The sequence below is a fragment of the Muntiacus reevesi genome, chromosome 1 (genome assembly GCF_963930625.1).
Source record: "Muntiacus reevesi chromosome 1, mMunRee1.1, whole genome shotgun sequence".
Classification (NCBI taxonomy): Eukaryota; Metazoa; Chordata; class Mammalia; order Artiodactyla; family Cervidae; genus Muntiacus; species Muntiacus reevesi.
Window position 1 is genome coordinate 20,526,427 of NC_089249.1, and position 27,775 is coordinate 20,554,201.

At 47.2% G+C, this 27,775-nt stretch overlaps 1 protein-coding gene and 1 pseudogene across 3 annotated transcripts; one reads left to right on the forward strand and one right to left on the reverse strand.

Moving 5' to 3' along the window:
• LOC136170599 (apolipoprotein L2-like) lies at nt 1-26,853 on the forward strand. 3 transcript variants are annotated; one of them, XM_065938940.1, is made up of 5 exons: nt 1-280; nt 657-735; nt 10,100-10,207; nt 21,996-22,116; nt 25,000-26,853. In XM_065938940.1, exons 3-5 carry the CDS (start codon nt 10,177-10,179, stop codon nt 25,871-25,873), a joined length of 1,026 nt encoding a protein of 341 aa, XP_065795012.1. In that variant the 5' UTR covers nt 1-280; nt 657-735; nt 10,100-10,176; the 3' UTR covers nt 25,874-26,853. The 3 variants fall into 3 exon arrangements, with proteins under 3 accessions (XP_065795012.1, XP_065795003.1, XP_065795021.1); XM_065938931.1 differs by having other exon boundaries at nt 1-269; XM_065938949.1 differs by lacking the exon at nt 1-280 and adding an exon at nt 427-451.
• On the reverse strand, nt 20,639-21,624 carry LOC136144191 (zeta-crystallin-like; annotated as a pseudogene).
• Nucleotides 26,854-27,775: the final 922 nt, after the last annotated feature.

A 27,775-nucleotide genomic window follows, 5' to 3' on the forward strand; every position in this document is an offset into this window, starting at 1 on the left:
GTGGGGGTGGGGAATGGACAGAGAGGCTGAGGGGTGGCCTTAGGCCCCTCTCCCAGGTACCAAGGGAGCAGAGCAGGGACAGGGGACTCTGCAAGTGAGGTCCTGGAGGGTTTTCTCAGAGGAGGTGATGCCAGACTTTGTCTTTGCAGGGTGAGTATGATTTCTCCAGGTTGGATGCAGCAGGTGTCCCTGGCAGAAGGACCTGCATGAACAAGCCCTAGAAGGCACGGTGATGTGACCCTCAGCAGCAGCAGTATGACCCGTATGCGGTGAGGAGCTGGTGTGTTCTGGAACTGTGCCACGTGCTGGTGGCATGAGGGTGAATAAAGCAGGCAGGCTGGTGAGCGGGTGGGGGAGGGCTGAGGGGGTGGAGAGAGGGCCATGGGGTGGGGCAGTAGTTGGCCAAGGTACTAGCGGTGTGTGGATGGCAGGTCACCTTCAAGGAGCCGAGGTAGGGTGGGCTGTGTCAGAAGGACGTGGGATGTCAGGGCTGGGCTTGTTTCTCTAAGGAGGCAGCAGAAGGGTGGGAATAGTTCTGGGCTGGGATTGGTTGGCAGAGTGATGGTAACTTGAGCCACTCAGAAGTGAGGGTTCCACTTTCCCTTCTGGTTCTCCAAATATATCTGGGACCACAAGGTTTGCCTGCTGTATTTCAGAGACACACAGTAGGCGGCTGCACGGCAGAGCTGAGAACAACTGGATTTTGTTCACACTCAGCCAGAGGGAAACTCCTAGGTAAGCAGTGGGGGTAGGACCCCCGCGCATCTCCCCATTCTCACGACAATTCTCTGAGAAAAGATTGATTGTAACTAGTTTACCAAAGAAGGGAAATGGATGCTCAGAGAGGTGAGAGCATGGCCCGAAGGACAAGACCTGGATGTGGAAGCAGGTGTATCTAATGGCTTCCTCCCACCGGGGACCCCTAAACAGTGCAGAGGGAGGTAGATGCCTGCTCAGGTGGACTCAGCTTGGGATGTGGACCCCTGAGACATGAGCGGTGACCCCAGAAGGAAGGTGTATGTTGTGGGTGCTCAGTCTTTTGGGAAATTTCAAGAAAGCTGAGGGGATGGAGGAGGGCAAGGGGGCGGGAATCCTTCCTCCCTGTGGCCTGGCCACCTTGAGTCTGCCCCTGGGTGCTGTGCTGGGGCTGGTGGGGGCAAATGGTTTCTTTTGAGATACAAGGAATCAGGTTTCATCACCCACCCTGTCTCCAAGTGACTGCTCAGTGCCAGGTCCTGGGGGCGGGGGAAAAAGGCCTGAGACAGGAAGGACAGGAGACCAGTGGGGAGATGCAGGCCAGTCGCACAATGCCCACATTATGATACAGGTTTTACAATCTTAAGACAAGAAGCCAAACTGTAGATACATCAGTATAACAAGAGGGGCATGAGATTAGATCTATGTGTTTATAAAGGTAGAGAGAAACCTAGAAATTTCTGGGTTATTAAAATCACATTCCACTCCCCTCCATCACATACGCATGTCAGAAGTTCTGAACTTGGTCTGCACTGTGTCCACGGAGAGCAGTGTGACCCTGGGCAAGTTACCTCCCCGGGAATTGTCTGTTCACATCTCTTACCCATTTGTGAAAAACTGCATTCAGTCTTTTCATGTGGATTTTAGGCTCTCTCTGTGTTGGGAATGTCCATGTTTGTCTACTATAAATATTGCAAACAGTGTCTTCTGGTCTCTCATTCTTTTCTAACTTGTTTTGTGGCATCCTTTTGAAATATTTAGTTTTTAAGAAGTCAAATAAATCAAACCTTCCTTATGGCTCTGGCAATTATGTCTTGATGAGAATGGTTTCCTCAACTCAAAGTTATTTTTAACATTTTTTTCCAGTTTGTTTGTAGTTCTTTTTCTTTTCCATTTTCATTTAGATCCTTTGGAATTGATTGATTGCTTAGAATCTTTTTGTCTCTTCCTCTTTCTCTTCACACCCCCGTTTCCTTATTCTCCATCGTCTCCTCCTCCTCTTTCAAGCAGGACATGTTTAAGTGGTACTTTGCTCAGTCAAAGAGTAGCACACCCATTTCTCTGCTTTCAAAATTGCCTCCATTGCAGTCAGGAAATGACTCCACGCTTCTCCCCTCACAGTCCCAGGCAGCAGTTAGGGAGCAGAGAGCGAGAGGCTGGAGGAAGCTGGGCCCCACACCCAGCCCAGACCTGGACTGGACATCCTGTGGGAGCGGAGGTTTAGGGATGTCCAGGCCGAGTCTTCAAGTCTCAGGATAGGATATCAGATTTGGTGGAGGGGCCTCATGTTTTTCCACAGGTCTCTCTTCCTCTTTCTCCTCTTTCAAAAATATCATGGCTGGAGTAAGGAAGCATGAACAAATGCAGGTGTTTTCCTGCTACCTGAGAGTACAGTGTTCATACAAAAGCTTTCTTAAGCCAAGATGGTGGAGAGCATAGACCACGTAGGTCTCACATCCTCTTTTACCGTCAGAGGGGATCTTCCGGGAAACGATGACATGCCCATAAATGGAAACGCTCAGAAATCTGATGGCACTCTCTATCAGAAAGAGCTTTTTTGAAGACAGACAAAGGAAACAAATGGAATGACTCAACTGTGGGTAAAAGAGGTATAATAACATGTCTTTGAGGATCTGGGTGTTTCATGCCCCAGTAACAGGTCCCACACCTCATGTGTTAGCCAGGCTGTGCCCAGGAGGGTGGAGGGTGCCCCAGAAGCCCTGGAGCAGGAAGAGCAGCAGAGAAGAGACAGAGCCCCCGCCTGGTGCTGGGAGCTGAAGAAACTCCACACAAATAGACCCACAGGCAGGAAAGTACAAGATTCCAAGGGAGACTGGAAGGGTTTAGAGGAAGACAGCAGGGGCAGGAAGCTTTTGAGATGGGCCTCCAAGGACAAGAAACATTTCACCTGGTGAGGCACGTGGGGAAAGGCCTTGGAGGGGCAGCCTCAGCCAAGGCCTGGAGGCTGGGGGGAATCAGAGTCCAGGCAGCTGGGAGTCCTCCAGGCCCCTCCACCAAGCCCTGTAGAGTCAGGAGGGTGAGTCAGACAGACTTGGAGCATGAGGAGGGCCCAGTGATGGGCTAAGGACTTTGAATTTGACACTGCCGTTACCCCTCCTGTCCCTGCCCATAGAGTATGAGCTGTCCCACGTGGAGGAAGAGGTTTGGTAGAATCTCTGTCTGCCCACATGGAGGGAAGGGCTCTGTGTCTGGCCATGCAGTTGGGCAGGGACAGGCTGCTCTAGGTTCCTCCCCTCTCCCACTGGCAGCCTTTCCAGGAAGTGACCAATCAGAGGCTAACAGAGGAGGACACCCAGATAGGAAACTGGCAGAAGGGAAAACCATCCAGCATCCACACCCAGCTGAGCCCCCAGACAAGGGTCAGGACCAGGACAAGAATGGCAGGGAAGGACAGAAGAATAAGTCAAGGGTCGTGACGCATTTGCAAGTGTTTGACATCATCCAGGATCCAGCCCTTTCTGCCTGAGCCCACCTCTTCTCTCTGACTTGACTCTTCATCCCCATGTTTCATGATTGCAATTGGCTGCCCTGGCTCCTGGGCTCCCGCAGCTTCTAGGTAGAGAAGGAGGCAGGGGACCAGTGAGCTCTGCTCTCTCACCTGCTTGGAGGTGGGCCTGTGTGAATTCTCTCCACCCACACGGCCAGTGCCTCAGCCTCTGCCACTGGGCACACTCCCTAGTGAGCAAGCTGATGGTTACTCTTCCTGAGGGACAACCCTGGGAATCGGAGAGAGAAGCTGTTAGAAAGAAGGATGCTAGAATGGGGCTCAGATGAGGGGATTTGAGGGAGACTCTAAGGAAATTGGGCCCCTCTATATTGGGTGCTGCAGAGAATCGGGGTCGGTTCTACCAGTGTGAGTCTCAGTAACTCCCTGTATGGAGACCAGACTGAGGATAAGGGTGTATTTGGTAAAGAAGGAGCAGTTATGCTTTTCAGCCAAGGGAGGGGGCAAGGTGTGGGTGAGGACGCAGTGATGGGTGTTTGCTCTCTCCTCACTCCTGCTCTCAGGGTGACCCTGTGTGAGGCTGAAGTTCTGTGAGAGCCTTTACATTCAACATGAGAAGAGCATCGTCCTGTTGTGATACCAGGCCAGCCTCGGGATGTCAGGGGTTCTTTCTTTCTCAGTCTTTTTTAAACATTCATGTTAATAAACAGAAAGGAATATACCTATAGACTTCAAGACTCCTTTTCTTTTTATACTTAATTAACAATGAACTAGTTCCCATCATACTTACTCTTCTTGGCAACTTAGAAGGAAAAGAAAGATTTGAACTGTTTGTGACCACATGGACTGTAGCCCACTGAGCTCCTCTGTCCATTGGATTTCCCAGGCAAGAATACTTGAGTGGGTTGCCATTTCCTTCTCCAGGGCATCTTCCCAACCACAGGACTGAATCCCTGTCTCTTGAGTCTTGTGTCACCTGCATTACCACTAGCACACTTTTTAACCTTTATGTCTCCCTTTTTGATCACACTTTAAGTCCTATCAATGGAATATTATTTTGAACTCACAGCTTTTCACAGATTCAGCTTGGCCCAGTGAAACATCTTTATAGTAACCACTATCTTTTAATATTATTATTTATGTGGGTACCCCTTCTGACCTTCTCTGATCATCTTCAGAGCATCCTTGCCCTTGCAGGAGCAGAGATGCCAGCCTGTGGGATCCACCTCACCTGCAAGGGGTCTTCCTTCCTTTGAGTGGACAGAAGCCCGTGTGTGCACATGTGGGTGGGCAAGAGGCTGCTGGACAATGTGTCTGTTTAGGGTTACTGTTCATTCTGATTATTCTGGTTAAACCCCAGTTACCATCCCTACTTAGAGAATTTAAAGGGCTTCCTTAGTAGATCAGAAGGTAAAGAATCTGCTCGCAATACAGGAGACCTGGATTCCATCCCTAGGTTGGGAAGATCTCCTGAAGGAGATAATCCCCACTCCAGTATTCTCGCCTGGAGAACTTCCTCCAGAAGAGCTTGGAGGGCTACAGTCCCTGGGGTCGCAGAGTCAGACACCATGAGTGACTAACACTTCCACTTTCACTTTTGCTTTCTAAGAGAACTTGGTTTCATCAAAAGGAACGTGTCTCTCTTACTGAGAGCTGTCACAGCAGGAGTCACACTTATTTCTTGCTGGCATTAAATTCAACTGCTTCCATCATCTTGAGGGTGGTGGCACTAGAAACCACCCCATTTTGTGGGTTACTGACTGCTATAAAGTGACTGCTGCTGTCTTAGAGTTAAAACAATCCAGTCCTAAGTGCATATGGTTAAACAGATCAATTTGTACAGAGGGTTCTGCTCATTCCTTCCCAAGGAAAAGCTTAGATAGTTAATCAATGTCTTTAAATGATATTACTACATTGGGAGGCGGAATGGTGTGAGACTTTGTCCTCAGGAGACAGGAACCTGGACTTGGATTCTGGCTCTAGCACTAGCTGTGTGCTTTGAGTAAATTGCTTCACCTCTCTGAGCTTCAGTTGCTTTTCTTATAGGATCATTGTGAGAACTCAAAGGAAGTGAATTCATACCAAGCAATTGGGAAGGTTCCTTGTGCAAAGTGGGGAGTCATCAGCCACAATAGCTAATCAATATTCATGATTGTATCTTTCTTTTTCTTGACTTAAAAATTTGGTATTATTTACTTACTTCTGACTGGGAAAAATAAGGATTCCATTTATTTTGTTACTTTTCTTATACCTTTCCCCATCTTCTGTTTATATCATTATTTCACTAATTTTATATCCCCTATTAGGCAGTTTTATACTTGTAAGCATCTTATTTACATCTTCATTTGTTATGTTTTCAACTGGACCCACTATTTCTTGATTCTCAGCTTTGTAAACTGAGATATTAATTCTCCTCCTCCCTTTAGTGCTTCAGATCGCAAATTCTAAAAGTGTATTTTAATTTTTATATTGATTAACAAGTACATTGATCACGGAGGAAGACTTTCTTATCTCTCCTTGTTATTCTGTGGAACTCTGCATTCAAATGGGTATATCTTTCCTTTTCTCCTTTGCCTTTCGCTTCTCTTCTTTTCACAGCTATTTGTAAGGCCTCCTCAGACAACCATTTTGCCTTTTTGCATTTCTTTTCCTTGGGGATGGTCTTGATCCCTGCCTCCTGCACATTGTCACGAATCTCCATCCACAGTTATTCGGGCAGTATCAGATCTAATCCCTTGAATCTATTTGTCACTTCCACTCTATAGTCATAAGGGAGTTGATTTAGGTCATACCTGAATGGTCTAGTGGTTTTCCCTACTTTCTTCAATTTAAGTCTGAATTTGGCAATAAGGAGTTCATGATCTGAGCCACAGTCCACTCCTGCGCTTGTTTTTGCTGATTGTATAGATCTTCTCCTTTGGCTTCAAGGAATATACAATCTGATTTCGGTGTTGACCGTCTGGTGATGTCCATGTGTAGAGTCTTCTCTTGTGTTATTGGAAGAGGGTGTGTGCTAAAACCAGTGTGTTCTGTTGGCAAAACTCTGTTAGCCTTTGCCCTGCTTCATTCTGTATTCCAAGGACAAATTTGTCTGTTACTCCAGGTGTTTCTTGGCTTCCTACTTTTGCATTCCAGTCCCCTATAATGAAAAGGACATCTTTTTTGGTGTTAGTTCTAGAAGGTCTTGTAAGTCTTCACAGAACCGTTCACCTTCAACTTCTTCAGCATTACTGGTCGGGGCATACACTTGGATTACTATGATAGTGAATGGTTTGCTTGGAAACAAGGAGAGATCGTTCTAGTGTTTTTGAGACTGCATCCAAGTACTGCATCAGACTCCTGTTGACTATGATGGCTACTCCATTTCTTCTAAAGGATTCTTGCCCACAGTAGTAGATATAACGGTCATCTGAGTTAAATTCATCCATTCCAATCCATTTTAGTTCACTGATTCATAAAATATTCATATTCACTCTTGCCATCTCCTGTTTGACCACTCCCAATTTGCCGTGATTCATAAACCTGACATTCCAGGTTCCTATGCAATATTGCTCTTTACAGCATCAGACTTTATTTCCACCACCAGTCACATCCACAACTGGGTGTTGTTGATGCTTTGACTCCGTCTCCTCATTCTTTCTGGAGTTATTTCTCCACTGATCTCCAGTAGCATATTGGGCACCTACCGACTGGGGAAGTTCATCTTTCAGTATCCTATCATTTTTCCTTCTCATACGGGAGTGGGAAAGATCAGATTTCATTCCAATCTCAAAGAAAGGTCATGCCAAAAATGTTCAAACTACCACACAATTGCAGTCATTTCTCATGCTAGCAAAGCAACACTCAAATTCTCCATGCCAGGCTTCGATAGTACATGAACCATGAACTTCCAGATGTTCAAGTTGGATTCAGAAAAGGGAGAGGAAGCAGAGATCAAATTGCCAACATCTGCTGGATCATTGAAAAAGGAAGAGAGTTCCAGAAAAACATCTTCTTTGCTGACTATGCCAAAGCTTTTGATTATGTGGATCACAACAAACTGTGGCAAATTCCTCAAGAGATGGGAACACCAGACAACCTGACCTGCCTCTTGAGAAACCTGTATGCAGGTCAGGAAGCAACAGTTGTTAGAACTGGACATGGAAAAACAGACTGGTTCCAAATCTGGAAAGCAGTACTTTTCAAATATACACGTATACAAAGGCTGTATATTGTCACCCTGCTTATTTAACTTATATGCAGAGTACATGATGAGAAAGACTGGGCTGGAGGAAGCACAAGCTGGAATCAAGATTGCCAGGAGAAATATCAATAACCTCATATATGCAGATGACACCACCCTTATGGCAGAAAGTGAAGAGGAACTAAAGAGCCTCTTGACGACAGTGAAAGAAAGACAAGAGTGAAAAAGTTGGCTTAGAGCTCAACATTCAGAAAACTAAAATCATGGCTTGTGGTCCCATCACTTCATGCCAAATAGATGGGGAAACAGCAGAAACAGTGTCAGACTTTATTTTTCTGGGCTCCAAAGTCACTGCAGATGATGATTGCAGCCATGAAATTAAAAGACTTTTGCTCCTTGGAAATAAAGTTATGACCAAACTAGACAGCATATAAAAAAGCAGAGACATTATTTTGCCAACAAATGTCCATATAGTCAAGGCTATGGTTTTTCCTGTAGTCATGTAAGGATGTGAGATTTGGACTATAAAGAAAGCTGAGCTCAGAAGAATTGATGCTTTTGAACTGTGGTGTTGGAGAAGACTCTTGAGAGTCCCTTGGACTGCAGGGAGATCCAGCCAGTTCATCATAAAGGAGATCAGTCCTGGGTATTCATTGGAAGGACTGATGTTGAAGCTGAAGCTTCAATAGGTCGGCCACCTGATGAGAAGAGCTGACTCATTTGAAAAGACCCTGATGCTGGGAAAGATTGAGGTCAGGAGGAGAAGGGGATGACAGAGGATGAGGTGGTAGGATGGCATCACCAACTCAGTGGAGATGAGTTTGGGTAAACTCCAAAACCAAGACTTGAACATAAATAAATTTACCTCAAATTTTAAAAAATCAAACAAAGGAGTTTAGACTTCTGTGTTATTTTAATACGTTTTTAGAGCTAAGTTGTACCTTGTAGCTGCACATGATTTTCAGCAGAGCTTTAGTTTTTCCTGATGTTTCTAATTGGCCTCTTTTTCACCCCTTGCACTGCTCATCTCCAACATTTCCTCCATTTCTTTCCAACTGTGCCTCATATGATACCGAGTCCCCTGTCCCCACAAACTCTGGACTTCTTATCCCATTCTGGACTGGTTTCTCTCTAGATCTGCTGCATGCCCAGCTGGGATCCTTGGATTCCCTTCCCCTTGGGTTGATGTTCCTGATTCCTGGATCCCACGTCTATCTCTCTCATGGGTATCCTTTATCTTCCTCCGTAATTATACAAGCACACTCCCTGTTTTGTTTTTTTTTTTTTTTCCTGCAACTCATTCTCAAGTAGCTTTCTGAAAAGTCTGGTGAAGAGTGAAGGCTGCTGTGAATATGGGATGGGCCATGGTGTTGGTAAACTTGTCCCTTGCTCTCCCCTCGGCCTCCCTCTCATCTTGATCCTTCTCTGGGACTCTGCCCAACAGACTGTTCTTCTCTCCTGTCAGCTGTGTCTCTAGGTATGAATATTTTTTAGGTGCTAATGCCTTGTGGTCTAGCCTAGATAGCTATATCCTAGATCCTATAATCTTTATCCTAGATAGCTATCTAGCTATATCCTATTCATAGGTATAGTTTAAGGAGACAGTCTCAAATGTAGTTTTATACAAGGAGAATGCTCTTTACACTATTATTTGCATAAGGAATTAGAAACCACCTAAAGTCCAGTAGTCAGGGGAGGACAGCAGAGAGGATCGGGCACCATCTGGGTCCTCAGCTGCCCAGGACAGGGATACAAGAATTGAGGTGGGGACGATGGGACTCCAGGCCTTTGTGGGATACAGGCTCTTGCAGAAGCAAGGAGAGTGTGGGCTCTGGGAGCTGTGTCACCAGGAACTTTATCAAGGCAAAGAATCGAGCACGGGGAGCAAGACATTATTTTGGGATGAAAGCACTCATTTAACTGATACACATATATCCACAAATAAATATTTCTGTATATTAAAGGGAGTAGAGCATGGTCATCACAAACCTGGGATTTGGATCAGAAAGACTGGGTTCAAGCCCAGGTTCTGGAATCAGCTTGAAAACTTAGGATGATGTCAGTTCAAGTGAGCTTCAGGAGCCTGCACATCATAGACAATGGATCAACATTAGTTATTACCAATTAGGAAACACAAATGTTCCCAGCTTCACGTAGTTTCCAGATTATTCCTTCCTGTTTGTTCTTGTCTCTGGTTTTATTGCTCCTATAACTTTGCAGATGGGAGTCTTCGGTCTGATGACCTTCTCCTTGTGCCCCAACAGGAGAGCAGGACTCTGACTTGGCGGGAGACGAGTAACTTTCCTTAACTAGTGACCTGCAGAGCCCAGGGGACAGAGAACCACACTGGGTTAAATTCCCGGTGGCACTGGCGGCCGTCCCAGGGGAACTCACCAGAGACCTCACCACTCCCTGTTCCCTGGAGGCACTGCTCACTCGTGATCGAGCCCACAAGCTCTTTTCTCTTCCCCAAGGGTGAAGCCACACCTCTTTCCAGACTGACGGAAACAAGGAGCTGAAGGGAGATCTCTGAGACCCCGCCGCTGCCACCATGAGCTCAGAAAACCTTGGAAAATGCTCAGGTAGTCAGCTGCCTTTTTTCTGTCCAGTTCTGCATGTGACCCAGAATTGAGGGTGGTTCTTCCAGGCAGAGTTAACCCACAGAGGAATCAAGAACCAAGAAGAGGATGGATCAGAATCCTGGAGCCCCCCAGAGGGGCCACGTGGAGTTCCCCCAATGGGGGAGTGTCCACAGAGCCTCTTTCCCAGCCCTCTCCTTAGGGAGCCACTTGCTAGGTGCTCACTTCCTCCCCCACTGCCTTCTAGCAAGTGACTCAGAAGTGAGGCCAGGACAGCCCATGGGGAGGGGGACAGCAGAGAGTGTCCCCAGGGCCAGGCAGGACAGTGAGGGGAGGTCATCCAGGGTCCCTGGAGCTCCTGCTGCCCTCTCCCTTGGCCTGGGTCTACTCCTGTTCCCAGTGTTCTGCCCGTAGTCCAAGTCCCCGGTCGGGAAAGAAGACTCCTCGAAACAATGCAACTCGCAATAGGGGTATTTATTACTGACTCGAGCCAGGGCCTCCCGCCCTCATCAGGTGTGTGAGGATGAAAGGTCCCGAGCCCCAGTTCTCTCGGGTGTTTATTAGGTCAAAACAAGCAGCAGGTAGTTGGTGCAATCGGATTGGTTACACAGTGGGTAGTTGGCATAAGCGGATTGGTTACACAGTTGCAAGGTAATTTTTGTTGGCCCTACGTGGGGCTTTCAGCTTTCCCCTGATAGGTTCCCTTTCTTCTGGCTAGGCATATGTTGATTGGCTGGCTCCAGGAGGCCTGATAATTATGTTACCCCGGGAAACCAGGCCTACTCCTACTCTAGGCTGCCTGCCATGGCGTTAGCCGTGACAGCCTCACATTTCCCCCCTGTCTTTATACTTTTGTAGAGGAATCTTTCTCGTCACCCTGTGAAATTGACTGATATTGTTGTCTCAATACCATAATTTGGATGGTATTTAGGCGCTCTCTAATTATGAGACCAGACGGTTTAAAATGCATGGACCAAAGGTCAGTAACAATATTAATATTATGAGTGGACCCAGGAGGGTGGAAATCAAAGTGGTCAACCAAGGGGAGCGCTGAAACCAAGATTTAAACTAGCCTTGTTGGGCTTTTCGTTCTCTCTTTCACTGGGCTAGTCCCTCTCTTACTTTCTGGAGAGATTTTTGTACCACCCCTGAATGGTCGATATAGAAACAGCATTTTTCTCCCAGTGTTGTACATAATCTTTCTTGTTGCAGAAACAACAAATCAAAACCTCTCTTATTTTGTAACATTACTTCAGCCAAGGAGCTCAAGGATTCTTGGAGGTGCGAAATGGACTGTTCCCGTGGTTTTGCAACCCCAAGCGGCGCAATAAAAAGAAACTCTCCCACACTTCTCAATTTGGTTCCGATCCCTTTTTCCCCCCGGGCAGACATAGATATGCACCTGTTCGTAGTACTGTGGGCCTTTTTGCTCACAGTTACGGGTGAACAGACCGAAAGAGCCATGGGCAAAGAACTCGGTCAGTTGGTGGGGACCAAACCCATTACTGTCAGCCGCCAGCACGCACAAATCAAAGGTCAGTACTTGCCACCATGTCCCTTTGGGGGCCACGTTGGAGCTCGAATTAAGCACTTCTCCAGTCTCAGGATTGTAGATCACTCAAGTCAGGTTAGCTGGCTGATGGGGGTTGTGGCTGGTTGCTCCTGGGCCGATGAAAACTGTCATCAGCAGGAGAGTTAAGAGGGCTCTCGTCGTACGAGTTTCAGTTTTAAGGGATTTGATGGGTGAGGTCTTGCCTCTCATTCTGCTTGCACCTTCTCTTATTCTTCCGGGGTGGCTTGTCGCACGTGATTGCAGTGAACCTAGGGCCCGATCCCGTCGACCTTAACAGCAGTAGGAGTGGTAAGGAGAACAACATAAGGGCCTTTCCATCTAGGTTCTAATGCTTTAGATTGGTGTCGTTTTACCCAAACCCAATCACCTGGGCCAATATTATGTGAGGGGATGGTTTCCCTGCTTGTTCCCTCGTGTATCTCTCGAATTAATTTTTAAACATGGCTGTAGGGCTTCCCTGGTGGCTCAGATGGTAAACATGGCTATGCACCTTACTTAATGCCATCAGTGATTGCTGGAATTGTCCCAAGGTAGGGGGTGGTAGGCATTTTCCCTCGAATATAGGACACACAGGAGGGGGTCTTTCATACAGAATCTCAAAGGGGTAAGATTCAGCTTATAAGGGGTGTTACGCACTCAAAAGAGCGCGAAGGGAAGGAGGGTCACCCAGTCCCCACCAGTCTCTATTGCCAACTTTGTCAAAGTTTCTTTTAGGGTCCGATTCATTCTCTCAACCTGTCCTGAGCTCTGGGGATTATATTCACAATGTAACTTCCATTTTGTCCCCAGAACTTGGGCCAGCCCTTGTACAATCTGGCTCAAAAAGGCAGGTCCGTTATCTGAGCCCATAGTCACTGGCAGCCCGTACCTAGGCACTATCTCTTCTAAGATCTTTTTAGCAACCACTGTGGCTGTCTCTCCCTTAGTGGGGAAAGCTTCCACCCATCCCGAGAAGGTATCTACCAGAACCAACAGATAGCAATACCCGTACTTGCCTGGCCTTACCTCAGTGAAATCTATCTCCCAGTGTTGCCCTGGCTCTTCCCCTCGGTACCTCATTCCAGTGTGCTGCCTTTTTTCTGTCGAGGGAACCTCAGGCAGGCTGTCTGGAGAAGAGCCAAGTCTTTTTTTTTTTCCCCCAAGTGTGTAATTGTATGCAGGTGTTCACATAGGTGACGACCCAGGATGGCAGGCAATATCAGGTGGTTGTTTCGATCTCGGTACCATCTATCTTTGTCATCCTTCTGGAGGGTGGTATCCTCGTTGATCTGGCGGCTGCTTTAAAACCCCTTCGATGGCGTGGGGGGTGTAAACCCAGAGTTGCTGTCCATATGTCAACTTGTCGGCATCAGGGATGAGGAGGGCAGTGGCTGCAATGATGCGGCTGCAATGAGGCAACGGGGCCACCCAGAGGCCACCAGGTCCAATCGCTTTGAAAGGTATGCTACCGGCCGCTTCCATGGTCCCCATTGTTGCGTCAAGACCCCCTTTCCTATTCCTTGCTTTTCATCTACAAACAGCTGGAATGGCTTATTTGAGTTAGGCAGGGCAAGGGCTGGGGCTTTTAGTAGGGCCTGTCTGAGTGTCTGGAAAGCCTGTTTCATTGGCTCAGTCCAAGTCTAGTTTGGGGTCTCTTTACTTCCCTCATACAAGGGCCGGGCCTTCTCAGCAAACCCCATGATCCACAGTCTACAATATCCAACAGTCCCCCAAAACTCTCTCATCTGGCAGGGGGTCTTGGGCTCTGGTATCTGCAATATTGTTTCCTTCATGGCCCGAGTTAGCCACCTTTGCCCCTGCCTGATCTTATACCCCAAATAGGTGACCTCTTGCCGGGACATTTGCGCCTTCTTTGCGCTAGCACGATGTCCTAAGGTGCCTAGAGTCTGTAAGAGGTCACTGGTGGCACGGCTGCATGCCTCCTCTGTGGTTCCAGCCAACATAAGGTCATCCACATATTGCAGCAAGATGACCTCTGGGTGGCGAGTCTGATATTCATAGAGGTCTTTACTCAAAGCCTCATTAAACAAGGCAGGGGAGTTTTTGAACCCTTGTGGGAGGCGGGTCCAAGTTAGTTGTACTACCGGTTGGCCTTCCCCCTCAGTCCACTCAAGGGCAAATATTTCCTGGCTCTGGGCCACCAGGGGTAGGCTGAAAAAAGCATCTTTCAAGTCCAACACAGTGTACCAAGTGTACTCAGGCAGCAGACTGCTCAGGAGGGTATACGGGTTGGGGACAGTAGGGTGTAGGTCACTCACCCGCTTGTTGACTTCTCGTAGGTCCTGGACAGGTCTGCAATCCGTACTCCCTGGCTTCTTCACCGGTAGTAAGGGGGTGTTTCAAGGGGATTGGCACCGCTTGAGAATTCTGGCATCCATGACCCATCGAATGTGGGGAGTGATTCTCCACCGAGCCTCCTGGCTCATAGGGTATTGCCTCACCCTCACAGGCATCGCCTCGGCTTTTAGTTCGATGACGACCGGATGTCTCTGTTTAGCCAGTCCCATTCCTGCTGTTTCTGCCCATGCCAACGGGTATTTGTGGACCCACGGTTGTATATCTGGTGCTATAACCTCCGAGGGCTTAGGCACAAAAATCTGTATTCATCTCTTAAAGCTAGAGACAAGACATGTATCGGCTGTCCAAGTCCATCCGTGACTGACATTCCCCCAGGGTCAAAATGGATCTGAGCATTAACTTTAGTCAACAAGTCCCATCCAAGCAGATGGGCTGGGCATTCTGGTATCACCAAAAACGAATGGGACACCTGATGTGTCCCCAGATTTACTTTCCGTTCTGTGGTCCAACAATATTTTTTTGTCCCCGTGGCTCCCTGCACCAAGCTGGTTTTCTTAGACATTGGTCCCAGTTTTTGATTTAAAACAGAGTGTTGGGCGCCAGTGTCCACCATGAAGCCAACGGGTTTCCCCTCTACATGTATGGTTACCCAGGATTCGGGGAGGAGTGTCGAGTCTTGACTCCCCTAGTCCGCATATAGAACTCGAGTTCCAGGGGAAATTCTCTCTCTTCAGGTCCCTCTTAGGGCACTCCTTTTTCCAGTGCCCTCGTTCTTTGCAGTAAGTGCACTGATCTTTCTTTAGGGCCTGCCTTTTTGGTCTCACTGTTTCTCCCGTCTGGGGGCCTCGAGGCTCCCTCAATTCTATTCCGACCTTTATCCCCGCAAAAAGAATCTTGGCTAGCTCTCTCTGGTTCTTCTGGTTTTCCTTCACCCTATGTTCCCTATCTTCTTTCCTGATCTTCTCAGCTAGTTCCCTTTCCTCCCGAAGAAGTCATTCCTCCCTTTCTTCTGGGGTCTCCCTATTATTAAACACCTTTTCAGCTGCTTTCAGTAAGTCTTGTAATGTCTGTTCTCTTAACCCCTCTATCTGTTATAATTTCCTCTTAATATCTGGGGCTGCCTGATTCACAAATGCTAGTAGAACTGCAGCGCGTGATTTCTCAGCCTGGGGGTCCATAGGTGTATATTGCCTAAAGGCTTCCATTAGCCTCTCTAGGAAGGCTGATGGGCTCTCAGTGGGCTCTTGCCTCACTAAATTTACCTTTGCCAAATTTGTTGGCTTTTTTTAGCTGCAGCCCGCAGGCCAGCCATTAGAGTCTGGCGGTACACTCGGAGACGCTCCCTACCTTCCACTCGCTCAAAATCCCAGTTAGGCCGCAACAGAGGAAACCCCTCGTCCACGAGATGAGGCTGGGCGGTTGGCCTCCCGTTGACCCCCGGGACCCGTTTCCACGCCTCTGCCAGGATTCGCTCCCATTCTTCCGTGTTGAAGAGCACCTGCAAAAGCTGCTGGCAATCATCCCAGGTGGGATTGTGAGTGAACAAAATGGGAAAAGGGCCAGTATTGATAGGTTCGCTCTCTGTCCAGGTTAGCTGGTCCCACCCGGATGGGGAGTGCCTGTACAGTAGATGAAGGTAATTCTGGGTCCCCATGATCTCGCTCACCCCCACCCCCTCTATTCTCTCTTCAGGGTCGGGACTTCCCCACCCCTTCTGATTCATCGGGGGAGGCTCTTCCCCCCAGGGCGAACCTGCAACAGAGGAGGGGCATATGGCGGGGGCCTAATTTCCGTCTCCAAGTCAATCAGGTTCCGGTCCGAGGATTCCTGCAAGACCGGTTTTGGGCCCTTATTCTTCTTGGCTTCTTCTAGGGGAGTGGGAGTTTCTGTAACCAGGGCCTGTACATTAGGAGAATCAGGGAGTTTGTGAACAAAAGGTTTTAACCATTCAGGCGGATCTTTTACTAGATTTTGTCAGACCATAACATGTGGGACTTGGCTGGGGTGGCCCCAGGGATCAGGAGCCATAACTTTTTCTTTCACCGCCCGAATAATAGAAGGTTGAAAATTTCCTTCTGGAGGCCATCCAGCTTGGAAGGTGGGCCACTCAGCAGAGCAAAACGTTATTAATTTACTCTTTGTAACCAGTAGCAACAGATCATACACTCTAGCCCTGACATCCGAGAAATGATCAGTCATGAGAGAGAGTGAGGTAGATTTTCTTTGCCTCATAGCGAGAGTCAGAAGAAAGTCACCGAGAATTACCACCAATAAATCATATCGGGAGTGGTGGCGGCCAGGAGGTTGGGCTTGTGGTATGCTTTTGGAACTGCTTATGTGCCTGCGTCGTTGCACGGAAGTTTTCTTGCTGGGGGCGGGCACCCTAAGGGTTTCTAGCCCATTCCGTGACCCCCTTATCCTTTCACTGGAGTCTTCCAGTGGCAGGGGCCCTATCGGCTCTTAAGTGCCTGTCCCGTGCCCACACAGACGGGTTTTTATTTGACCAGATTCTCGGTTTAGAATACGAGAAAAAAGAAAGGAGTTTCACCCTCTCGGGCTCCCGTTACTGGGGCGGACCTGTTGGGAGGCCTTCAGAATCCGCCAGGGAGTAGCCCTGGCCGGGCCTCATCAGTTGCCCCGACAACTGTCAGCCTGTTCACTGAAACTCCCAGAAACAGAAATGAGGCTCCAAGGCTTTATAGGAAGTAGACAACGACATACCAGAGAACAACGAGACAGGAGACAATGCTGGCAGTTTTACAGAAAAACACACAGACAGACAGACATCGATCGACAACACAGATCCTCTGGAACAAGGGTCACCTTACCATATGGCGTCCACTGTTCCCCAGATTTGGGCTTAGGAGAGGAGGTCTCCTTCTCGCAGAGCTGACTGACTCCCAGCGCGCTTGCTGGCCTCGGCCTCACGCCAGCCGGAACGGCTAGTCCGTTCCCTTATGGAAAGCTTTCCCTAACGGCAGACACCTTCCCACTTCACAGCGGGGCCTCGGCTTTACTCTGGACTTTTTCTGCGCCAGAAACCTTCGCTGCTTCACAGCGGGGCCTCAGCTTTATTCTGGACTTTTTCTGCACCAGAAACCTTCCCTGCTTCACAGCGGGGCCTCGGCTTTACTCTGGACTTTTTCTAAACCTGCCTGAGCACCGGTGCTATTACCTGTCTTTTTCGCCTTTGTTCCAAAAAGCGTTCTTCCCCGGTCAAGGGATCCCAGACGAGCCCCCAAATGTTCTGCTCGTAGTCCGAGTCCCCGGTCGGGAAAGAAGACTCCTCGAAACAATGCAACTCGCAATAGGGGAATTTATTACTGACTCGAGCCAGGGCCTCCCGCCCTCACCAGGTGTGTGAGGATGAAAGGCCCCGAGCCCCAGTTCTCTTGGGTGTTTATTAGGTCAAAACAAGCAGCAGGTAGTTGGCGCAATTGGATTGGTTACACAGTGGGTAGTTGGCATAAGCGGATTGGTTACACAGTTGCAAGGTAATTTTTGTTGGCCCTACGTGGGGCTTTCAGCTTTCCCCTGATAGGTTCCCTTTCTTCTGGCTAGGCATATGTTGATTGGCTGGCTCCAGGAGGCCTGATAATTATGTTACCCCAGGAAACCAGGCCTACTCCTACTCTAGGCTGCCTGCCATGGCGTTAGCCGTGACAGCCTCACAACAGGCCCTGGGTATCACCACAGACACCTTTTGTCCAGCACTTGCCCTGCCACCTGCTCAGCCACTTTGTGAGGATCAGAGGACCCTGAACTGAACCCCAGTCTGATCTTTGCCAGCTCCAACCTGGAGGGGAGAGATGATGGGGTTTTACACAGGATCACGTCTGACTCCACCCCTTCACTGCCAATCCTGAGTGTCTCTGATCAGTAAGATGAAACCTCTCACATGGTAGTCTTATTCAATGGCAGGTGGCCCAAAATCCTTTTTTAAAATCAGGTAGCATCGGTTTATAACTTTCTATAAGTTTCATGTGTACAACATTATATTTCTACTTCTGTACATGCTGCAGCATGCTCACCACCAAAAATCACTTGCAAAATTCCCTCTAGGTGTACTGCATGGTAGAATGAAGAAATCACTGGAGTTTAAAATAAGGAGGATTCAAGTCATGTCCAAGAAGTATCTGACATTTGACCTTGGATTCCACCTCTGAGCTTTCTGCTCACTGGCCTTGGGCTGTCCCTTATCTTGGCTGAGTCTCATTTTCCTCATCTGTGAAATAAGAATAATGCATCTGTGTGTGGATGTACCAGGAAACACATCTTACATCCTGACCCAGCCCCCCCCTCCATATATTATATATATATTTTCCAGTTGCCTGTGTCTTACCTACAATTCCATAACTTCTGGGCTTCCCTGGTGGCTCAGACGGTAAAAGAATCTGCCTGCAAAGCAGCAGACCCAGGTTTGATTCCTGGGTCGGGAAGAACCCCTGAAGGAAGAAGTTGCAACCCACTCCAGTATTCTTGCCAGGGGAATTTCATGCACAGAGGAGACTTGCAGGCTACTGTCCAAGGGGTCACAAAAAGTTGGACAGGACTGAGTAACTAACACTGAGCAATTCCATAACCTCTAGATCCCTGAAATCACACGGGGATTTTGGTAACTCACTTGAGCAGTGATCTTGCTCTGTACTGATCTGAGGTTATTTATTGTCATTACATTCTTTATCATATTTAATGTGAATATTCTTTTCTTTCACTACCAAAACGTGAAAGCAGTCATTTATAGGGTGCTGTCAGTCTCTGCCACAAGTGGTAACTAACAAAACACATCCTTTGTATTCCATCTCTTTGTGTGTGTGTGTGTGTGTGTGCTCAGGTGTTCAGTTGTGTCCGAATCTTTATGGCCTCGTGAACTGTAGTCTGCCTGGCTCCTCTGTTCTTGGGATTTTCCAGGCAAGAATGCTGGAGTGGGTTGCCATCTCCTACTCCAGGGGATATTTCCAACCCAAGGATCAAAAGCATGACTCTTGCATCTCCTGCACTGGCAGGCAAATTTTTACCACTGCATCTCCTGGGAAGCTCTCCTTCTCTTTCTGAAGGTTTAAAATTGTAGATTCCTGAAGACACCTAAATCCCAGGATTAAATAATTATTTCTGGAAGTTTGGAAGTCCAAGATCAAGGTTGTGGTGGTTTCTAGTGAGACCTCTCCACCTGTTTTGTAAATTCTAACTGGCTTTTCTCTCTGTCCTCACATGGCCTTTCCTCTGAGGGAGAGGGAAGGAATAGAGAGAGAATCTGGTGTCTTCTTTTCTAATAAAGACATTCAACTGATTGGATTAGGGCCCCACACTTATGACCTCTTTTACCGAAATTACCTCCTTAAAGCCCCAGTCTTCTAATATAGTCACCAGGGGGCTAAATCTTCAACATATGAATTGGAGGGTGGGAAGGAAACAGTTTCATCCATAACCCCAGGTTAGTCTGCCAAGAGTGCCCAGGTGATTGCTGCTCAAGAAAAGGAATTTTAACTAATTTATACTAAATATCACTTTTTTAATGCGCTATAGAATTTATTGCTGATAACATGTTATGATAACAAAAGCAGGTCATCCTTAAGGCATCAGATTTGTTTCTTAATTTAAACAAAAATATATGATCCCTGTCACACAAAGAGATAATTTTAAATTTACTTGGAAGTTGAACGAATCAATACATACATATTTGGAAACTATGCACCTGATGTGCTAGGTCCTTTCAGTCATGTCTCACTCTCTGTGAACCCATGGATTATAACCCATCAGGCTCCTCTGTCCATGGAATTCTCCAGGCAAGAATACTGAAGTAGATTGCCATTCCCTTCTCCAGGGAATCTTCCCAACCCAGGGATCAAACCTGCATCTCCTACACCTTCTGCATTGTCAGCCAGCTTCTTTACCACTAACACCACCTGGGAAGCCCAACTGTGCTCCTAGTATCATATCATACCAGAGATAAGGCTGCTGTCCTCACAGAGTACATGGATCACTGGTAATCAATCCTGAACCTAGTGAATAGCATAAAATATTGGGGAATATTGGAAAGCTAACAGAGTTCTCTGGACTTTTTTTATCTTGCCCCTCTGAGAGACTTGTAGATCTAGATGAGATTAGTTTGGAAAAGAGGTCTTGTTTAGTTCAGAGAATTGTCAAAGAGTCCAGTATAGTTGTGAACTAATCAGAGACTAAAGAAACTTTATAAGGAGAAGTAGACTTGGAAATCAAGCGATCCTCTTTTGAATTAGCATGTTTTAGGCAAAGGTATGGAATTAATGATAAGCATCGGTTAGGAATCTGTAATGTCCTCCAATGCCAAGTGACCACTAGCATCCTGTTTCCCATCATGATGATTCCTTGATGAGGGGCAGAAGGCATAACGAATATTGCCAGCTATAAAATAAACTACACTCCAACGCCTATGATAGGGAAAAAGAATTTTTTTAAATAGAAGAAACTCACTGAATCAAATGAATGCTAAGCAGAGCAAACACAGTGTACTCAAAACTGAGGTAAGAAACCTCTAATTACACAGGAAATCAATGGAAGGATTAATCATTTGAAGAGAAGACTCATTTTTCCATAGCCCTACAGCTATGAATGATATCTTCATGAGCCTGGGCTGCCTTCTCCAGTGAATACCGGGGACCTATTACTGGTTTCAACCAACCAATTTCCATTCTGGTTTGGAGGGCTGCTGCAAACTGCTGAAATGCTTCTTGAAGGATGAATGGAGAGCTACTGTTTTGTTTTTTTTTTTTTTTTCTTTTTTTTTGAGAGCTACTGCTTTTATGCTAGATTCCTTTGTCATGGATCCTGTGGGTTTATTTCTGTGGCCAACAACTATTCCTCATCCTCCATGTGACAAAAATTCAAATCATCACTAAGATTGACATTAGCAAATATTTCAATAATCACATCCACTTTTTTTCACCAACAGATTTTTTAATTTTATCAATATGATTAGCTTCTTTGTGATTAAACACTTCATGGGCTCCATTTTGGAAAGCAAGCTTTTGTCCTTCCTCAGTAGTAGCTGTGCCCAAATCTTTAAGCCATAAGCTTTAACCATTTGGCCTGCTGCTCTTCCAGCTCCTCTACTAGACCCAGAACACTTCCTCCAGCTTTCACGGACACTGTGGAGCAGACTCAATAAGCAGTAAAACATGAGATGCTGATGGCAGCTCCTTGTTTAAAGTCCAGTTTTTTGGGGACACGCGTGAACAGTGTGATGGGCTGCCACAGCAAACTCGGTGTAGCCCCCAGAGATCGTCCTGGTAGTGAATGTCACCTTTCTTGAAAGCAGATACGTTCTCTCCAGCAGCTTCTACCATCCCAGCCATATCTCAGCATGAAGTATAAGGTAGAAATGGTTTTATACTGCGAGTTCCAGAGCGGATATATGCGTCCACTGAGTTTACACCACATGCTTGGACTTTGTTAGAACCTGGTGGTCTTCCAGAATTGGTACAGCAACATCCAACTGGAGTTTCAGCACTTCGGGTCCACCAAATTCAAAAACTCAAATAGCTCTCACCAACTTCTATCCTGTCACCATAGTGATCTAGATACCTGTTCTAGGCTGGAAAATCAAAATCTGCAAGCCCAGATTCCACAGGGTTTATATAAAAAAGCTACTCAATACCATTTATTATCCACCACACATTTTTCTGGACTATCCCGGTGACTCAGACACTAAAGAATCTGCCTGCAACAGAGGAGACCTGGATTTGATCCCTGAGTCGGGAAGATCCCCTGGAGGAGGGAACGGCACCCACTCCAGTACTTTTGCCTGAGGAATTCCATGGACAGAGGAGCCTGGCGGGCAATAGTCCATGGGGTCGCAAAAAGTCAATGAGCACTGAGCGACAAACACTTTCCCTTTTTCACTTCACCAGTTCTAACCTTATTCCCTTTCCTCTCATCTAGATATTGAGATCTTTTTTGAGGATGTCGTTGAGTGTCTCTGGGACATACTGAGCAGGGAGGAACTGCTTCTCCTGCTTACTGAATTCCTGAGGAAAATTGAGGCGAAGGCTGGTTTGTCCAGGTAAGCTCCACAGGTGTATCAGGAAGGCCACCCACACCCCCAGCACCAGGCTAGTTTCCTCCTGGCAGGCACACCTCCCCCAAGCAGGACCCTATGGTGGGGGCTGAGGATGTTCCTTCTCAACATCTTGTAAGAAATGTTTCCTCCATGTCATTTGCTGGTAGTGAATAACCTTGAATTGAGAAAAGATGAAACCTGCAAGAAAGGTGCAGGTTATGTGACCTTGGACATGTTACTGAATTATGCTCTGTTTTAGTTTCTCCATCTGTCCAGTTAAACTGTGAGGACACTGAGATTATGCATGCAAAGAGCTTCCCTAAGTGACTGACAAAGAGTAGGTGTTCAGTCAATATGAACATTTTAAAAACTTGCTGAGAAGAGACAGGGGCCAAGGGTCCTCTTTCTGGTGATGAGAATCAAGCAGAATTTCCTTTGGGGCAAGTCTGAAAATCCTGACGCCATCGTTTCTATTACTCAGGCTTCTGCCTGAAGCCTTTCTATTCCCCATCTTAGGAATTGTACCAAACGATTGTATCAAACCAAACAGCAGGATCCTGCTGGCCCATAAGGCAGAGAGGCTAGAGAAGAACTGGTTGGAGCTGGGTGGATCCTGGATCTAGCGCTGCCCAACTCTGGGGCTCTGTGCTTATACGTTAGAGTCTCAGACTTGCCTGTGTTCAATGGGAATAGCAATTCAGTCTGATGGACTCTGTTCATGGCCTTAGAGTGAACCGTAGGGTCAGAGGTGGGGAAGCAAGGACCAGGGAGGCCTGGACCAGGGTCAGACCCAGGGGTCAGAGTGGAGCAGAGGGTCCAGGCTGGAGGACTAGTAGGCAGGCTTGGGCAGCAGGGCCAGGACTAGAGTGAGTAGAGTGGGCCCCAAGGACACAAACTGAAGGGGTTGTGACCCTAGCAGAGATCCCCTGAGTGGGACGCGGGTGCATTTCTTCCCTCACTGACAGGATCCCCTCATACTGGGCTAGAGAGCCCTCGGTGACCGTGTCTGCACACCCTGCCTGGGACTTGGCTTCTCCCTCCATCTGGGACCCTCTTCTAAGTTACGTGGAGCCGCCTGACAGTAGGAAGGCCATGTGGCTCAGGGGGGCCTCCAGGGTCACAGTGAGTGGCTGCAATTGTGTGTCATTTGAGGGATTCTGAGGAGCCTCACGCATCCCCACCCAAGAGGAAATGCTTCCTCCACCAGCTATGCAAGTGCCAGTCTCCTCAGGCTTAGCAGTTCAGATGGATGTTTCCTCATCTTTTTTAGAGGTTCTACAAAGCTGCACATGACCTTGGGGTGCAGGCTCCTGAGGCTGTCACAAATTAACATGTGACCCCTGAGAGGTCAGGCTCGTTGCGTGCTGGGTCAGGAGTCAGGGAGGTGGGCTGCAGAGGCCAGGGGACCCAGCAACACATCTCCTGATCTCCAGGCCGCTGGGGCAGTGGATGGACTCAGGGACCTTCTGCTGGGAAGGCCAAGGGCACAAGGTTTAGAAGCCCGCAGATGGCAGACTAAAGGACTGTTAAGGTGCCTCCTAGTTCTGAGTTTGGGCTTTTTTTTTTTTTCTTCTACAAATTCTAAGTCATAGAGACAGCCAATCTGCAAAGGGTGAGGGCACAGTGCCCAGGAATATGCTTTCATCTGAACCAATGGCATATTTAGGGGATCCTCAAAATCCCCCTCAGGTTTGAGAATTCCCTATAGAACAGACAGGACTCACTGAGAGCCATCATGACCCCAGTGTATTACAGGAAGCCTGTGGGTTTCCATCAGCCACAGGGCAGAGTCTGGGCGGATTTCACACCCAAAGCTTCTATTGTCCCCAGGATGCATTACTGTTCTGGAGCTCAGTGAGTGTCAGGGCACAGGGAACACTGCCTGCCGGGGACACTCACCCGTTTAAAGACAAATTACCCTGACTTGTGGTCTCCAGCCCCTCCCAGAGGTCAGACGAATGTCCTAGAGTCCAGCTCCTTCAGAGGTCAGAACTGATACCACATGACCAAGAGGCCCATCATACATCTCAACAGACTGTCCAGTGGCAAGAGGCCCAGGCAGATGAGGACATTCACATCAGCCAGAATATTCTAGGCGCTTAGAGACCACTTCCCAGTAGCCAAGGGCAAAGAAATATTGACTCCTCACTACACACCGAGGCCCTTGAATACAAGTTTTCTGCTCCAATCCCACTTCTCTTTATTTGTGGAGTTCCCAACCTACCGACTCTTTAGAAGTGATGATGTTCACCTGTCTCTGAGGCATCTTTACCAAATATCTATCTTTTCTTTTTGGCTGAGCCACATGGTTCGTGGGATCCTAGTTTCACAATCAGGGATTGAGTCATATCCTGGGCAGTGAGGGTACAGAGTCCTAACCTCTGGATCACCAGGGAATTCCATCAAATACCTCTCTTAACTTACCAGTATCCTAAGGTGACATTTACTGATCTGTTTCAGGATTAAATGGGGCTTCTCTGGTGGCTCAGATGGTAAATAGTCTGCCCACAATGAGGGAGACCTGGGTTCAATCCCTGGGTCGATAAGATCCCCTGGAGAAGGAAATGGCAACCCTCTCCAGTACTCTTGCTTGGGAAATCCCAACAGAGGAGCCAGGCAGACTGAAATCCATGGGGTCACAGAGAGTCAGACATGACTGAGCGACTTCACTTTCTCTTCTTTCTTTCCAGGATTGAATAAGTATATGAAGCATCTACAAGGTACCAAACCTGTGTTTGATGTTGAAAGAGAAAATTTTACATTTGTAAAATTCTTCTCTAATAGATTTATAATGCTAAATCCATATTTATGCAGAATAGGCATTATGGAACCTATTTTGCAGACAAGCAAACTGCCTTTCTAATCACTTGACCTTCATTGTTACAGGAAAGACGAGGCTGCACTACACAAATATCTAAATGAATTGAAAGGAGACTTGATAGAGAAGGACCAGGAAATGCTCACAAAAGAGGAGCTGGACAGGAGGAGGTTTCTGAGGAAGTTTCCTCGGGTGAAGCAACAGCTTGAGGAGCGCATAGGAAAGCTCCACGAGCTCGCAGACAAGCTTGACAAGGACCACAAGGAGTGTACCATCTTCAAAGTGATGGTCCACACCACTGGCGTTGCATCTGGCGCCCTGACCCTCCTTGGCCTGGCGCTGGCACCCGTGACAGTGGGGGGCAGTCTGGCACTCTCGGGCGCTGGGTTAGGGCTGGGAGCAGCAGCTGCTGGGGCAACTGTGTCCACCAGCTACAAGGAAAACGCAAGCAGGTCAGCAGCCGAAACTGAAGCCAATAGCCTGATGGCAACTGGCGTCAAGAAATGGAAGGTGCTCCTAAAGGTACTCAGGAGCAACTCCCGAATTAGATCAACAGAGAAATTGGTAAAAGCTGTGCGACACATTCAAAAAAATATACGTGCCATGGAAACAGGCAAAGACAAACCTGAATTTGCAACCAATGTATGCGACTACTTGGGCCCTGGGAAAATCATAGTCCCAGGCACCCGACTGGTAAAGAAGGCCTGTTCCATGGTAAATAAAGCCAGTACCATGGCTCCAGCAGCTGTCACAGGAGCCCGGATTGTGGGTGCAGCCACCGCAGGTGTCTTTCTCCTAGTGGATGTGGGCTTCCTAGTGAGGGAGTCAACGCACTTGCATGATGGTGCAAAGACAGAGTCTGCTGAAAACCTGAGGCAGCGGGCCAGGGAGCTGGAGAGGAATTTGCAAGAGCTCAACAATATGTGTGACCTTCTGCAGTAGGGCCTGACTCAGCCACCCCCAGAGCAGTGCATGGATCAGGATACACATGGGTCAAGGTGCAGAGGTACCTTGTTAGAGAAAAAAAGGAGAGGGAGAGAAAATTTTGGGAGCTGAGTATCAGGAATTGGGGGTTTCTGCAGCTGAGCACAGTAGGCGAGGGATGGATGTTGGTGACGGCTCAGGGAGAGTGAAGGAAGGAACCTGGAGCCTGGATTGAGGGAAGACGGGGAACTAGAGAAGGGTTGGGGGTAGGGGGAGAGAAACCACTTTTTCCCTTCATACTATGAAATTTTACTTTGCTTTGAGGAATAGCTGATTAGCAATGTTGTGAAACAAAATAGTTTCAGGTGAACAGTGAAAGGACTCAGCCATACATCTACATGTATCCATTCTCCCCCCAAACCCCCTCCCATCAGAAACCACTTACTTTGAACTAAAGAAGTCACTGGGGGCAGCATAAGGGGAGAGGCAGGGGAACTAGCAACGAAAGACCAGGAACATGAATGGGTTGAAAATGAGAGAAAGTCAAAGAGTTAGGATTGTTGGAATCCAGGAGAAGCAGCAGGGGCTCCACTAGCACCCTCACCAGGGCCTGGTGCCCCAGCATGAAGAGTCTCCCCCTGTTGGTGGTCTCTAGCCCTACTTCTCCAGCATCAACTCACCTTGGATCCCAGCAGCTTATCTTAATTAGCCAGTGACTTCTTTTACTTGCTTGTTTCTTTAATGGAAGTACAGTTGATTTACAATATTGTATTAGTTTCATATATACAGCAAAATGTTTCCGTTAACGCGTATCTATGCATATATCTGTTCTTTTTCGTTTTTTCATTACAGATTATTACAAGGTACCGAATATTTTCCCCTGTACTATACATTAAGTTCTTGGGGGTTTTTTAAATCTATTTTATGTATGGTGATGTGCATCTTTTAATCCCACACTCCTAATTTACCCCTCTGCCCCTTTGGTAACAATAAATTTGTTTTCTGTGACTCTGAGTCTCTTTTGATTTGTTAATAAGTTCATTTGTATTCTTTTTTGTTTTTTTTTTTTTTGGCCATGTCAAGCAGCTTTTGGGATCTCAGTTCCCTGATCAGGGAATGAACGGGGCTTCCCTGGTGACTCAGCTGGTAAAGAATCCAACTACAATGCAGGAGACCTGGGTTTGATTCCTGGGTTGGGAAGATCCCCTGGACAAGGAAAAGGCTACCTATTCCAATATTCTGGCCTGGGGAATTCCATGGACTATATAGTCCATGGGGTCAAAAAGAGTCAGACACGACTAAGTGACTTTCACTTTCAATTTCATAGCATTGAAAACACCAAATTCTAAACACTAGACCACCAAGGTACTCCCTGTGCTACTTTTTTAGGTTCTCCATATAAGTGACACTATATATTTGTCTTTTCTGTCTCAATTCCTTCACTTAGCATGATCACCTCTAGATCCATACATGTTACTACAAATGGCATTATTTCATTCTTTGAAATAATGAGCAATATTCCATTGCATGTATGTGCCACATGGTTTTTATTCCTCTGTCTGCTGACACACATTAAGTTACTTCCATGTCTTTCTATCGTAAATAGTGCTGCTAGGAACATTGAGGTGCATGTATCTTTTTGAATTGGAGCTTTTGTCTTTTCCAGATATATGCCCTGAATTGGGATTGCTGGACCACACGATAGTTCTATTTTTAGTTTTTAAGAAACTTCCATACTGTTTTCCATAGCGGCTGCCCCAATTTACGTTCCCACCAGCAGTGCAGGAGGCTTCCCTTTTCTCCACATATTCTCCAACACTGTTTATTTGTAGACTTAGACAATGGCCCTTCTGACTGGTAGGGGGTGACACCTTATTGTAGTTTTCATTAGCATTTCTCTAATTATTAGCAATGTTGACC